The 15,721-nt window shown below is 39.4% G+C and overlaps 1 protein-coding gene across 2 annotated transcripts in view; it reads left to right on the top strand.

Annotated features, from left to right (window-relative positions):
* Positions 1-15,721, top strand: part of LOC145408069 (anoctamin-5-like) — a 57,303-nt gene that overhangs the window by 26,782 nt on the left and 14,800 nt on the right. The window contains exons 5-7 of one of the 2 annotated variants that reach the window (XM_080278878.1): positions 7,053-7,189; positions 8,041-8,151; positions 11,521-11,630. In XM_080278878.1, the coding sequence (XP_080135004.1) occupies positions 7,053-7,189; positions 8,041-8,151; positions 11,521-11,630 (358 nt within the window). The remainder of the gene's footprint in view (positions 1-7,052; positions 7,190-8,040; positions 8,152-11,520; positions 11,631-15,721) is intronic. The other variant, XM_080278879.1, reaches the window with a different exon arrangement.

Genomic DNA, 15,721 nt, shown 5'->3' with positions numbered 1-15,721 from the left:
TATGGCTTGTGGTACGGTGCAGAGTGACTTTCTGTGTGTGGTGTGGTGTGCAGTGCTGTGGTTTGGGGTGTGATGTGTTGTGTGCTGTGATCTGCTGTGTGCTGTGCCTCACAGGGTGACATGATGTGTTGTGACTTAAGTTGTGCTGTGAGTAAAGGAGTGGTGTTTGTGTGGTGTAACTTTTCTTGAGATGTGATTTGTGGTGTTGTGCTTTCTGTGGTATGATATATGGAGTGGTGTGCAGTGTGGCGTTGGTATGCTGTGGTATGCTGTGTAGTGTGTAACTTGGCTAGGAGACGGTGTTCAAGTGTGATTTGAAATGTGGTCTACGATGTAATGGGACAGAGGCAGGTATGTATTTGGATTAGGATATCATCAAAGTTATGGTGATGGTGGTGTGATAAGGTGTGATGTGGTACGGTATGAGGCAGTTGTGGTATGATGTGGTGGAATGTGATGTAGTATACTACAGTATGGTATGGCTTGGTATGTTATGCTATGGTATGTTATGCTATGTATGTTATGCTATGGTATGGCATGGTAAGGTATGGTATGATGTGGCTTGGTATGATACGTCGTGGTATGGTGTGATATGGTGTAGTGTTCTGTGATGTGGTGTGGTGTGGTGTGGTGTGGTGTGGTGTGGTGTAGTAAATACTCATCCATGCAACTCCGTAGGACTGTGGGTCATAGGAAGTAGGGAGCTCACATGATCTTATCAAGTGATGCTGGATCGCTGGATGAATGAGGTATGGTTAACGAACAGGAGGACAATGTGTGTGTGTGTGTGTGTGTGTGTGTGTGTGTGTGTGTGTGTGTGTGTGTGTGTGTGTGTGTGTGTGTGTGTGTGTGTGTGTGTGTGTGTGTGTGTGTGTGTGTGTGTGTGTGTGTGTGTGTGTGTGTGTGTGTGTGTGTGTGCCATGATATGCTGTGGCATGAATAATGATATGGATATTGCTTACTGCACGGTTGCAGAGTGCTGGAGTCTTAGAATAATCTTGGAATAATATGTTGCAGCATATAGATCCTTCTATTCTCCTATCTGCATATTTGGCCTGATGAAGTTTTTCACAAACATAACTGATAGATTGCATATATGTATAAAGGCATATTCTCGTAGATATACAGTTTATATATAATGCACTGGTCAAACACCCAGAACTTACACACAAGTGCAATTGACATAATGTACGAGTATTATCTTAATCCACTGTGCAAACACTTGTGTATTTCTCGTGTTGAACTTCAGTACAGTCAGGGAACTCAATTTAACCTTCATTTTCACAGTATCTTAGTGAGGCAATATCAGGGCAAGCTGTGCATGTTTTTGTGAGTATTTTTGGAGCACGTAGACAAACTGTGATGAGCCTTGAAGGTGCTATGATGAGGCTTTAGTGATGTGGTCGTGGTGTACAGCTGGCACTTTTTTTTTTTTATGGCGGCTGCTTTACTTTTCAGCACATTTTCCCGCCTTTTTTTTTTTTTCTATCAATCTGTACATTTTTTGTGACGTTTTTCAAGGCTATATGACACCTTGAATGTCAGCCTGTCCGTCTTTTTCAGCGAGTGTGTGAGCATTAACACAAATCTGTGCATTAGGTGCAGGAAGAGAAACATCTAGTTTACCGTTAAAAATCAGTACCTTAAATATCTGTACTGAAACAATGTTCAATGCTATTTCTAGTGGACTAAGGCTGATAACACTGTAATAAAAATGTTCGATTCATTTTAATCGATTAAGGATACAAACAACATAGTCCAATACTGTGATATTTCAAGCATGAATTATTCAGGAGTGGAATATTTTCTTTTATGTGAATAATGACACAAAACAGATCTGCTATTTAGAATCCAGAACCTGCAGAGAAGAATCGTGGCTGCCACAGGATGTAAGCGGCGAGATACACTGCTTTCAGGATCCACTTCAGTATCATTATGACAATTTTGTTTATTCTTACGCATGCACTGTTGCCGGTATGGTGTGTATCAAACTTAGATGTAGTGTTATTTTGTGTATTGGTAGGTAACTGATGTATTCACCACTCCCTGTTGGCACTAACCACATCTACGATCTTTCTCCCACGACTCAGAGATTTATTGTCATTCGTGGAGGTGAAGTCTGGGTAAGTGACGTCGGATCTACGTCACTGTTGTCATGACGTCATTAGTGTGTCATGTCTGCATTTGTTCTTCGTCCGTTTTACAAACAAGTTTGTCGTTAATGCTTGTTGCTCGTCCGTCCTTAACTTAAACTCGATTTTAACTGCTTTAAACATAAACTTGAATCTCGGCTAAATGTAGGTAGTAATATTTTACATATATATATATATATATATATATATATATATATATATATATATATATATATATATATATATATATATATATATATATATATAATGAGTGTAAAGAAAGACAAAGGCAGTAGGACTGTGATGAATCAAGTGATCTCCTTCCTCTTCCTTTGGCTAAAACAAAGATTTATTCTAGTTGTGTACTTTCTATTTTTTCCTGATATTTTCACGTTAATAATGACTCAGGCTTAAGAGGCACACATTCATAAGTAAGCTGTTTTCATGTAAATAAGCTCATCCCTCTGAAAAAGTACTATATATCTCTGTCTGGTTCCAGTATACGAAGTCCTACATTTTTCTCTACCAAGTGTGATCCCAAACTAGCATTAGCAATCCTTGTTACGGCTCTTCCATTCCTTCAGCTTTATCATTTACAGGGAATGGGTTCATAATCTCCCAATGACTGTGATTTTTCACTTGTTTACCTCATCACTCTTGTGACTCCTAATTACATTAATTTTTAAGAGATAAAGAATGACAAACTCTACGGACAATTGAACCCACGGTTGACTTACTTCTGAATGTTGATTTTGTCGAAGAAATTTCATAGGTTACATGATCTTTACTGTTTTGAATGTTTGTGTAACTCATGAGCAAATGGTGCTTTTAACAGATATTCACACACTCTGTAATTACCAGTAACCAAATTAATTAAACGCATAAAAAGTGCTATCGTTACCTTACCTGGGACTTGCAACGCACTGTGTCATATCTACGCAAAATTGTAGTTACCAACTTTAAGCCATGTAAATTTCATAATACACCAGAACTGTAGATCACATCCATTTCATCTCACTTCAGACCATTGCAGTGCTGACCTCTGCACTTCGGTCTACCAACGTCTCACTCATCTTAACCACTTTAGTACGGTGATATCCACTGTATCTAGCTATCTACTGGTGGTGGTAGTGGTGCGACTTGTCACTTTGCTACACCCATACAGTTTCTTTCGGCACTGGGGAAGCTTACTGAAATAAAGGAGTTAATAAAGATTGTTTGTTACCTCTTTACTACCAGTTGTGTCAGTTAAGATGAATAAAAATGTCAGGTGGCAGTAATAGTACAAAAGATATCATCGTAACGAAGAGGTTTAATATCTGCGTTTCTCTCTAATATCACTCCCAAATATTACCCAAGCTTATGACTCATCTCTTACTGACGCTTCATTTAATCTCTCACTGACTACTCATCTCTCACCGAAGATTTATCTTTGACTCACAACTCATATCTCACTGACGATTCTACTCTCAGTGACGATCCACCCCATCTCTCATTGATGATTCATCTCATCTCTCACTGACCATTCATGACATCTCTCGCGGGCGATTTATCTCTCAGTGAAGGTTCATTTCATCTCTCACTGACGGCTCACCTCTCACCGACTTCTATCTCATACAAATGATGATTCCTTCCTCACTGACGATTCACTTCATATCTCACTGACGGTTCACTTCATATATCACTGACGATTCACTTCATATCTCACTGACGATTCACTTCATATCTCACTGACGATTCACTTCATATATCACTGACGATTCACTTCATATATCACTGACGATTCACTTCATATCTCACTGACGGTTCACTTCATATATCACTGACGATTCACTTCATATCTCACTGACGATTCACTTCATATCTCACTGACGATTCACTTCATATATCACTGACGATTCACTTCACTTCACACTGATGGTTCACTACATATCACACTGACGATTCATTTCTAACGATCCATCCGTAACCGATCATCCCTCATTCGTGCGGGATCATTGTAAATAAGATCCATCCTTCACTGTCATCTTGCAAAGTCTTATACGTGTCCATTATTATTATTATTTTCGTATCACCGCATGTACCAAGATAAAGTCGTCACAAATCCAATAGATGTGGCTCACTCGATGTTCACTTTATCAACCTGTAATCTCAGTATCACCCTCACTCTCACGATGTATATATAAAGTCCTTAGGGAGCAGCAGCACACACACATATCAACAGACGACTGAGAAATGCCGTACCAGAAATCACTTGGGCGAGACGTACAGAAAACGTGATGACACATAGGTACAGCGTAAGTTCCGAGCATTTTCTTATCTCCTATTTATTCTCATATTCTAAACATTTTCATATCTTCTTTATATCGAAATAATTTAAATCAGAAACACGCAAAAAGAAAAAACAGTAAGGTGTGACAAACAAAATATATAACAGAGATATACATTACGAAATCTCCATACGAGTAGCCAAAGAATACGGCCCTGTGGATTGCACGCTACTTAAAGAACTGGTTGCCTTCACACATAAATTACTCCAATTCATATTAAAGTCATGGATGTGACTGTTACATTTACCAAAGGCATGAATATCTGTCTTATATTTAACAGTCATGGATGTCTGCGTTATATTTAAGAGTCATGGATGTCCTCGTCACATTAAAAACTCCTAGATGTCCGCGTTACATCAAAAAGTCATCGATGTCTGCGTTACAACTGAGAGTCATTGATGTCCACGTTACATATAAAAGTCTTGGATGTCCACGTTTGAGACATGGCTATTCGCATTACATTAAAAAGACATGGATTTTCGCATTACATTAAAAGTCTTGGATGTCTGCGTTACCTTTACCATAGTCATGGATGTCCACGTTAGGTGCAAATCATGAATGTCCACGTTAGATTTAATGGTCATTCATGGATTTCCACGTTACATATCAACCAATAAACAGCGATCTAAAATTATTTCACAGATGTGTTATTAGTTTTAACTTTAAAAAAATGGAAGTTACAAGTTAGCTAAGCAGCAGATTTTTTTTTACCAAGATAAAGAAATCGTCTCATTGATAACTAAGTCAATAAAAAATCGTGAAGAGATGAGTGGTAAACCATGATGTACGTTAACCTAGAAAGTGACTTAAGTGTTCTCTGGTTACCCTTGTCCAGCTCACACTGACACCTCCCGTTACTGCGTTCACACATGGTAAGTGTGCCTCAGTACGGTATGTGTTATATCAGTACTGCGTTGGGCACTGCATGGTGTGGTTATGTGCTTAATTAGTGTTATATGTTGCATGATAATCTTACCAATAAGCATAAGTTAATGTTAAATACTGATATACTGAAAGCTTTATATATATGTTATATATATACTGTACCATATGTATTTATATATATTCATGTACAGAACTCTCATATGCATAATTATAAGCTGTTGCATATTTTTTTTCTTATAAATTAACACACAGACTTTGCCTTAGAATAGTGTGTTTCAGATGTAGAAAGTCTTTTGTTACAGGCTGTCAACGGGTATGAGAAAATGTAGTGTTGTATGTAGTGCGAGACTTAGGTTAGTGTGGATGTGAGGGTCAGGGTGTGGGTGAGGGTAAAGAAAAAAGGGTGAGGGTAAGGGTAAAGGTAGGGAAAAGAGTGACAGTGAGGACGATAAGGGTAAGGATGCAGGGGAGAAAGAGGATGAGGGTTAGGGTGAAGGTTTAGGGTGAGCGTGATAATCAGGCTGAGGAGGCAGTTGAGTGTAAGGGAGGGTGAGGGTGAGGATAAGAAAGAGAAAGCGAGGGTGAGGATGCGTGTTTATGAATTGTTGTAGCAGGAATGACAGACCTGCAGCAACAGCTTCACTGATTGTAACACCAATCTCATCGAATTCCGAATTATTTTGGACGTGTTGAAAGCAATACGTCACTCATGCACACATCCAACCAACACTCGCACTCACGGACACACACATGAATCAGGTTTGCACGGCGTAACCAGTTAGCATATGGATTATCGGAATTCGTGAAGGTTTACGCCAACGTAGCTGCTACCTATGTAATTTGCGAGGTTGTTTACATCTGGCAGTGCGGCTTACCAGTCAAAATATGTAAATTTGACGTGAGTTACATCGTTCCAACTGTTTAGCTCAACAGTCATGAAATCTGCATAATATTCTGAAAATTTTGTTGGGCTTCGAAGGTCGTATCTATAGGTTTTGAAAGTAACTGCTCACTCTCTCGTTAACTATCTAAATAAAATGAATCAGTAACTATACCCACATAATATACACTGGCGAATAACGAAGTGAAGTTAGGAGAACACTTATTTATCGGGGATGTTTCAGATACGCAGCTCTCTCATAATGCTAAATATGAGAACTAATACTATTTTTCGTCCTCCCCCTTCGTGCTGCCTCGTGGTCCATCCCTCCTGTGGCTGCTGCGTCAATCTTCTCCTCTTCCTATCCACTCTTTCTTCTCCTTCGCCCCATCCGTCTCTCCTCTACACACTGATCCTCTTCTTGCCTTCCCATTTATCCATCTCCCCAACTCATCCATCCTCTTTTCTCCCTCCCATCCATCTTGTTCTCTCCATCTCTTCATCCATCACTCCTCCTCTACCCATCCATCTCTCCTCCCCTACCCATCCATCTCTCCTCTCCTACCCATCCATCTCTCCTCCCTACCCATCCATCTCTCCTCCCCTACCTCCATCTCTCCTCCTCCTACCTATCCACCTCTCCTCCTCCTACCTATCCACCTCTCCTCCTCCTACCTATCCACCTCTTCTCCTCCTACCTATCCACCTCTTCTCCTCCTACTCACCCATCTCTCCTCTCCTACCCATCCATCTATCATCTCCAAACCAACCATCTCTCCCTCTACCCATCCCCTCTCTCCTGCCTCTCACGACCCTCAACAACAGAAGGACGACACAATAAAGACAAAGAGTGGTCTGTTCAATTGGCTGGGCATGAAGGACCCATTTCAATTCGACCACGAGAGGATTCCACCAGAGCCAGTCTACTTCTCCACAGGCTTCTCCAGGAACCACATCGAGCAGTAAGTAGGCCTGTAGCACTTAACGGTCGTATTAATAAAACTGCCCGGGCCAAGATGTGAGCAATCCCCTTATTTCTGGCGGTCATTTATGGAAAACCTGTAACTGTTAGATGTGTAAATGCCGCAAACTTTATCGTAAAAAATTTGGGGCTCGTCCACACTTCCGTGCTCTCAGTTTTAACAATACGACCCTTATAACTTCCTTACTTGTTTCGGTAAGAATGAAAACCTGTTCTTGAGTGACTTGCCATAATCTGTCCACTTTAACTTGGCCGAAATTTGCCATCTCTCCATCTTTAATGCTAATTTGTATTAAGATACTGGCGAAAGAATATGGTGCTAGTCACGAAAAAGTATAATGAAAATAACAGAGTTGCACTAGTGTCTTACTCTGCCACTGATCTACGGGGAATAGGCCGAAAAATACGAAAGTTTCCGCCAAGTTAAGGTGGACGTACTGTGATGAGTGTAATATGTAGTCAGCTCACTCTAGTTATGACTTGTGTGCCTGTGTGGATGTCGTGCATTGAAACCCTGTAATGAATTTGTTTTTCAGCAACACATAATTTCAGTTACCTTTCTACAGTATGTATCTCTAAGTTACCACATGCCAGACCCATCTGTACTTATAACTGCAAACGATGTCGAGCTAGATAGACACCAAAATGTAGGACTGTCCATCAATGTATCAACAGGAATGCGTAAAAGTGACCTTGCTACAGTGTCTTAAAGCATAGCCTTAGAGGCATAATATACAGTCTTGGTAGTTCTAGTAACAACAACAGCCTAGACATTATACGAAGCATCCCAGCACCTCTGACCAGCAACCCCTCATCAACTGTAATCACTAGGCGACGCTTGCCCGTCACTGGCTCGGCAACATCTAGGATGGTACTCAGCAATGATGCATTTGTCAGCAAGGGCCGCATGTCTGGCTTCCACACAACCTTGACGGAGAATGGGTACGAGATTTATCTTTCCTGACACCAGCACGTAGCTTAACGTTGTACATCACTGCTGGATGGTACTAGAGTAAATTGCTGATGAACTATCACAATTCAGTGTTCACTAATAACTGTAGCAATACTTAAGAAAACATAATATGTTCACTTATGTAGCCTTGCAAAATATGGAACTGACTCGACAAATGAGTCTGTGTGCAAACAATGCATTTCCTCCATAATTTTCTGTAGTTGAGTGTTTTACTATAATAAGAGAAAGTTCCTGGAACACTAATATAATGCCAGAGTGCACGTATTTAAGTTCATATGCCTCCAAAAACGAAAAAATGGCACCCTCGGCAAGCAGTACATGTTTGTATTGTTGAAAAATATATACCGTGCTTACTATTTCCTATCGTAGTCTTGATGTTGCTCATTAAAAAAAAACAGTGTTTCATGGTCCAGAAAAATCCGATGCTCTCCAGTTATTTGCTAGTTTTCAATAAGTTCAGTAAACATGCTCATGTCATCTCTGCTACATAATCTGGAAAAAGGTGGCTACGGGAATCCAGAGGTAAGAACTTACTGTATCATACCAAAATTAACCAATGCTAGAGTGTGATATGATGCTAAGCTCAAGAAACATTAAATGAAAAGTATCAAGGTCCCGACTGCGCCTCCTTGAACTGACTGTACAACCAGTAATCTCATGTCATGCAGAATAACATTCACTACTGTGATAACAACACAGGTGCTACTTCATTTTGTTAGCTTAACCTCGTGCCATCATCACTATAACTATCATTATAATCAACTTCATCATCATCATAATCCGTATCATCATCAATAAAATAATCATAATCAACATTATCATCATCCGTGTTTCCCAAGTAGTTCTTCACGTAACATGGGGAGGCCCAGAATACTGGTCTTATATTTCCCTTGGGGCATAAATAAGAAGAAAAGTAAGTTGTACAGTTTTTCCCTACCTTCCGTACTATAGGAAGAGCAAGACTGTGCGTCACCAGTGTTGGGAGATGAAGTCACAACATACTTGTGTCAAAAAAGGAGGATGAGTATTCTACCTCCTCTCCCGCTCCTATAACCCATAAGACAACATGGAGAATAAATGGGAAGTATCATTTCACTGTTTCAAATACATCATGCTGAAAAATTTGAATTTACCTCGTCTCTGGGTTAGCCCAGGTAAAAGCAGTTGATTTGTCTAAAATGCAAATATTTCAGACTGTTATTTCATTGTTGTCAAAGTTGCATATTAAATTAGATGTATCATTATGTAAGAGATCAGCATTCTCCATTTCATAATGAGACAGTTATGGAGCTTCTTCTTTGTTGCCCTTAAGTTATTCTTGTAGTCTATCCATCAGGCCTACCACGGTTACCTTTTTCTTCCGTACCGGTGTTCTAGTTCATTTATGACAATTTCATCTATAAAAAAAAAAATAAATAAATAAATAAAAACTAAATCTGCATTACAAAATTGGCGTAACTTTACGTCTTGAGCAGGAGGGGATGGATCTAGGGTTGCATTACTTTCCATTCTGACCATCACTGTTGTATAAATCAACTAATGGTTTCTCTGGACAACTCAGAGGGAGACTTTGGCGCCAGTATGTAAATGCTGTATAAATAATCACTTAAGAAATGTGTTATGGTTTGCACAACCAATACGAACGTGAAAATCTGGGCCTGGATGGTGTGGATCACACTGATAATCATTTACCTGAACCTTTTTCTTCTTTCTGAGTTGAGTGCTTATACATCAGATTCAGTTTTTTTATTCTTCTTCTTTAAGTTCCGCCTTGAATGTCAAACAAGACTGAAGAATCTCTATTCCTTTTAGTTCTAACGTATGCTATCTCTTATTATTCAAAACAGTCATCCTCCCGCGAGAGACTCCAACTGGCAAGTATCTGTCGCACACAAACACATTATTTCTGATGTGGACGCCCTGGCCACTCCTCAGCCTGGCAAAGTGGCACACCGCACGAAGGATAACCGGATGGCCACAAGGCAACCCCAGCCCGTAGTGTGTAGGCAGGATAAACCCCTAGCTGACGGGGGAGGCTGGGTACTGTCTTGTGACCACATTTGTTATACTTCTCGGTGTACAATACAACTGACTTCTTTGGCGCAACAGTCATTTTTTGCTAACACAATTCACACTACGTATTACATCGCTTCCCTTTGCATTTTATATCAAATGTACCTAGCTTTATATATGAAATGTAGAATCCAACTTGTACTTAGAACAAACACATTTATGTACATACAAGAATTCAATGTTATATGTATATGTAGCCTACTGACCGGATCACACTGTATAAACTATTCTGTAAGCTTTTCAACTATACAATGGCAATTGCTAGTATACAGTTTTTGTACATAGCTGTGTGGAGGATTATCAAAATATGGGCATGAAATGAATAAAGATGACAAGAGTCAAGGGTGAATAACTTCACGGCTGTAACGAGATGAATGAGTACTGCTGGCCAGCCATCTCTCTGATTCATAACTTAAGAAATCTGATATTGTGAATGGGTAACCATTTTGGAAGGAATTATCAGTGGTGGCGGCATACAATGCTTGCACGCTTATGTGTGTGTGTGTGTGTGTGTGTGTGTGTGTGTGTGTGTGTGTGTGTGTGTGTGTGTGTGTGTGTGTGTGTGTGTGTGTGTGTGTGTGTGTGTGTGTGTGTGTGTGTGTGTGTGTGTGTGTGTGTGTGTGTGTGTGTGTGTGTGTGAATTATAAGAGACTGTCTTTCCACATCATGTTTTTTTCTCTCTCTCTTTTCAGAGAGCACATGCTTCTATACATCTAAACTAATAATCTAATGTGTTAGGAGCCCATATATGTATCACTGCATAGATATGATTCTTATCAGCTTCTGCACATACAATGCTACAAAATACGGTACATGCATGGTCATGTTTTACTGCAGCCTGACCAATAATGCGGTACAATGCCAGGCAGTTGCAGATGAGGCGCTGGGGGAGGAGTGCTGCATCGACCTTAGTTGCTTTAATAGCTAATAATTTCCTCCTGTTCACTTTTCTGTTTGTTTTGTACAAATGGATGTCCTTTTTTAATGCATCAGTGCCCCGGCCTTTAAAATCATCTGAGCACATTCTTTCTGAACAGATATTTGTACAGATGTATATCTCTGACACCGATTCACAAGAATTATTAGATAATATGAACATGAACAATCATACCATAGATTGCTGAATAAATATACTATATCAAGTGAATAACCACATGTGTAAAAGAAATATTTGTAAATGTAATTTCTAAAGCTTTCCTTACATGTTTATAAACCCATGCTGATTATAAAAGCAGGTACTGACTAAGCCGGTGTGTATATGTCAGGTTCATCATCAAGGACCGGGAGACGTTCTTCACACCCGCACAACGCAGCCTCATCGTGTGGGAGATCCTACTCAGGGTGCGCTACACCGCCTCTCCCTCTTCAGAACTGAGTACGTCTCTCTCTCTCTCTCTCTCTCTCATATTACTAGCCACTTTCAAAAGCCCAAGGAGCACAGTACCGTTGCTTAGGACAGGAGTAACCAACCATTTCCCTCCATCAGACTCAGCCTCCATGCTTGTCTTCACCCAGCTCTAAATGACATCTCTCTCATAAGGCCTGAATTTTTTACAATCAGCTCCTTGAAGCTTAAATTTTATTGTAAAAGGCTTTGGGCTAACACTAAATAAATTACTGACAATCCATTGGCTACTACAGACAATAACTGCGACCCGTAAATCGAATATAATAATCGAATATATCAGAACCTAAAGAGAATTGAATTGGCATTTTCCTTCAAAGATGAAAAAGCCTCAGTACAAAAGATTTCCCAGTGCAAAATATTATTAACCCTATGGACTCATATGTTTGAAGGAAAACAATCAATTATCCTCACAGAAAAGTCCAATATATCCCATGAGGAAAATTTTACCCTGGGTTGGGAGCGCATGGTCTAAAGCCACTCATTAATTATACCCCTTCAGTCCGAGTACGGCATTTATATATATATATATATATATTTTTCCCCTAGTACCATGCAATTTTACTCAGCTTAGGAATACCCACTATACTGAATGGGGTATTGAATAGCCTACTATGTCTAACCCCTCTAGTTCAAAGCGTCTATCCTTAGCTTAATAAAATCACCTGGAAATAAATAAGTAAATAAATAAATAACTACGTCATCTGACTGAAGGGGTCGATGCAAATGTGATGTTACTTCGATAATAAGCTTCCGTTATTCACAGTATATAATCAGTTATTTTTTCTCGATTGTTGTTAACACCTGTTATTAACGTACTCCACTCTTTAGTTTTATAGTTTCTTGATGTCCTGATTCTGTTGTCTTCCTACTAACTCTCTCAAGATCGGGAGAACTCTACGAGTAGTAATTTCTTTTCCTGTAGATGAATAAATTCGTCGAAAGTTAGACAAATTTATTCAACTACAGAGTGAGTCATAAGAGCCTGAGAGTGTTAACACTGCACCTGTACATAACTAATCGACGTAAGGCGATTGCACAAAATGTTGTTGTACTTAGTTAAGCTCCATAACAGCCTTCGTAACGGGAGAAGAAGGACGAGGAAAAGACGGGTTAGAAAGGGCGCTTCAGTGTCTTCATGTAGGCAATGGTGTATTTAAGCCATATACTTTTTTTTTTTTTAGTCGACCGACACACCGTCACTTTTCCATCCCTCCATTAACTTCCTTTGTCCTTTACGTTTCATACTACAAAACGAAGTAATACTGTCAAAATGTAATATTATTATCATTGGTGTCCTTCCTCTCTTCCTCTCCTGTTTTCATTCTCTCCACCTTTTCAGTCAGTTCATAAGTTTCGTTTGCTTTCTGTTTTATATTACAAAAAGATACACACACACACACACACACACACACACACACACACACACACACACATATATATATATATATATATATATATATATATATATATATATATATATATCTATCTATATATATATATATATATATATATATATATATATATATATATATATATATATATATATATATATATATATATATATACACACAATTTAAGTATCCCCGCTGTGTGGCATATATTCTTTTAAAAAATGTCAATACTCATTAGATCATCAGTATTCCATCTGCAACTCCGCCCATCTTGTCCCTGAACACTCTGTTTTATCTTATTTATTTATTTATTCATTTCATACTTTTTTCTATGTCGTCCTTCTCTTTAAAGCGACAGACAGGAAGAAGTGACCTCCAGGATAAGATTATTAACTAACTCACACTCTCTGCACTCATTCCCACAGATGAAAACAAGTTGCTCCGTAGGTATATGCAGGTTGTATATACAGTACTGGTATATGATTACTTAACTTTGGTGACCTTAACTGGACAGGATAACAGAACGGCTGGAATCTCTCTCTCTCTCTCTCTCTCTCTCTCTCTCTCTCTCTCTCTCTCTCTCTCTCCTTCATCTCGAGGACGTCACATAATTTTTTTTCTTGATGCTACCAGACGATTTCATTCATCACAGGAGAACAGACTAATACTGAGGGCGTTCAGGAAGGCTGTATCTAATCCCTACAGTTGGAAAAGTCTCCCCTGAGCTGAATGAGACAGCCTTGAGGAAACAGGAATAAACTGATTGAAGTCATCACATTAAAGGGGCTAAATTTTCAGAGTACTATACAGATTACATATTACGGCCATTCATAACTTTTCTGGATTTTTACTGTCCAATTAAGGTGTTTGTGGTATTGGTCGCTTTTATTCTTTGCTTAACTAATGCTTCCTCGTGGACGTTTCAACCTCTGACGAAATCTACGCACTGTCCATCAATTGGCAGTTTTAGTACGCAGATATACAGTTTAAAGGCAAAGATTAACTTCCCATTATGGACACTAAGGTTGATTAGCTTCAGAGTATGGAGAAGGCTGCTCAGAGATTGAAATATGTTAACTGCTAGTGATACAACATTCTGCACGTAACTCCAGTTATACTTATTCTGAAGCACCTTTGCATCTTCTGTTAGACCTGTTGTGCACATGGGACTGTGTTATGATTTTTGCCTGAGTGGGTATAGAGGCATTGTCTTTATGCCTGTTCTTCTTGTTCTCTGAGTAACTATGTCTTACTTATGATACCGACGTCATTTTGGGCCCATTCCTTCCCTGCCATATTCCACAAAGTCCTCTCCTCAAACCCCTTATAACCTCCTCCCTTTACACGCAGTGTCCCCATTCGGTGATCAGTTATCGGACCGTATTCTAAGAGGCACAGGAGGCTTCGAACACCTCTTTTTAGCAACATGTTTTGCATTATATACAATAACACTCTCGTTTGTTATTTATATAGCTTCAGTGTCGACATAGTTTGCAACAACAACATCATGTACTATTAGATGATAATGAAGTATTATATGCAAAATCAATCTATATGGAGGAGGTGTTACAATACCTCCGAAGCCATTCAGAATACGACCAACCGTCTCATCCTCACTTCGACAGTCTCTTAGCTTGGACTTGTCACAAAATAACAGAGTACACGGGTCTTCACAGTCCACGCTTTTTCATGCAACCCTTTATCACTCTAAATTGTTGAGATCGCCCATGTTTCCTGACAGAAAACTGCCATCGAGCTGGCAATGTCTTTTCTTAACATGGCAGGGTCCATTTGGAGATGCAGTCTATGATCGAAAAAATGCATAAACTATGCCATTAAAGTTTGTATGTTGTGAAGTGCGGGGCCTCCCGGTTGTTGTCGCGGAGTGGTGGGTGTCTGAATCGACTTGCACTTCCAAGAACGTGACATTTAGGAGTAAACTCATATTTTCCTTGTAAAGGTCGTGAATTCGATAAGTCTTTACTGACCACAGCTGCTCTTTCTTGGCAGCAAAAATCTGACAGAGAAGTTTCACACTCGGCCATTAATAATGAGTATTCTTTTTGGTTATGAGTTATCACACTCTTGGTAACAGCTTACTAGGCTTTACATATTGACAAAAGCTGGCTGATATATTTATCGGGGAATATACAAATCAAGCTGTATGGCTCGCAACGCATTTCTTCATTCCTATTTTGTAGCTTTAACTGTCCGTTTTTTATGGATATAACACAAACCTAACTTAGCCTAACTTTTTTTTTTTTTTATAAATAACAACGGAGGAAGGAAAAACAAATGAGTAAAAAAAAATAATCCATACACCAGATTACTGGTGTCCTCCGTTCATAAAATATCTGTGACAGTTAGACTTGAACAGTTGTGGGTTGAAATTTGGAGGAAAACAACTCTGGGGAAGCGAGTTCCAGAGAGATGCAGTTCGGGGAATAAAAGAACTCTGATAGGCAGAAGTTCTGCAGTATGGCTGAGTGACATTCCAGTCATGAGCGCTACCAGATGCCCGTGTAGCACGAGGGAAGGCATGGAGAGATGGCACCATGGACGCAACTTCGTCTGAGCATTTGCCAAAAAAATATCTGTAAAATAATGCAAGGGAGGCAACATTCCTTCTTACTTGCAGGGGAGGTAGTTTATATGTAATGGCAGGGT

The sequence above is a fragment of the Coenobita brevimanus genome, chromosome 75, assembly GCF_032717465.1.
Source record: "Coenobita brevimanus isolate Jiangsu-jjx chromosome 75, ASM3271746v2, whole genome shotgun sequence".
NCBI classification, from domain to species: domain Eukaryota; kingdom Metazoa; phylum Arthropoda; class Malacostraca; order Decapoda; family Coenobitidae; genus Coenobita; species Coenobita brevimanus.
The sequence above is the reverse complement of the archived record's forward strand: the minus strand, read 5'-3'. Positions and strand labels throughout refer to the sequence as shown.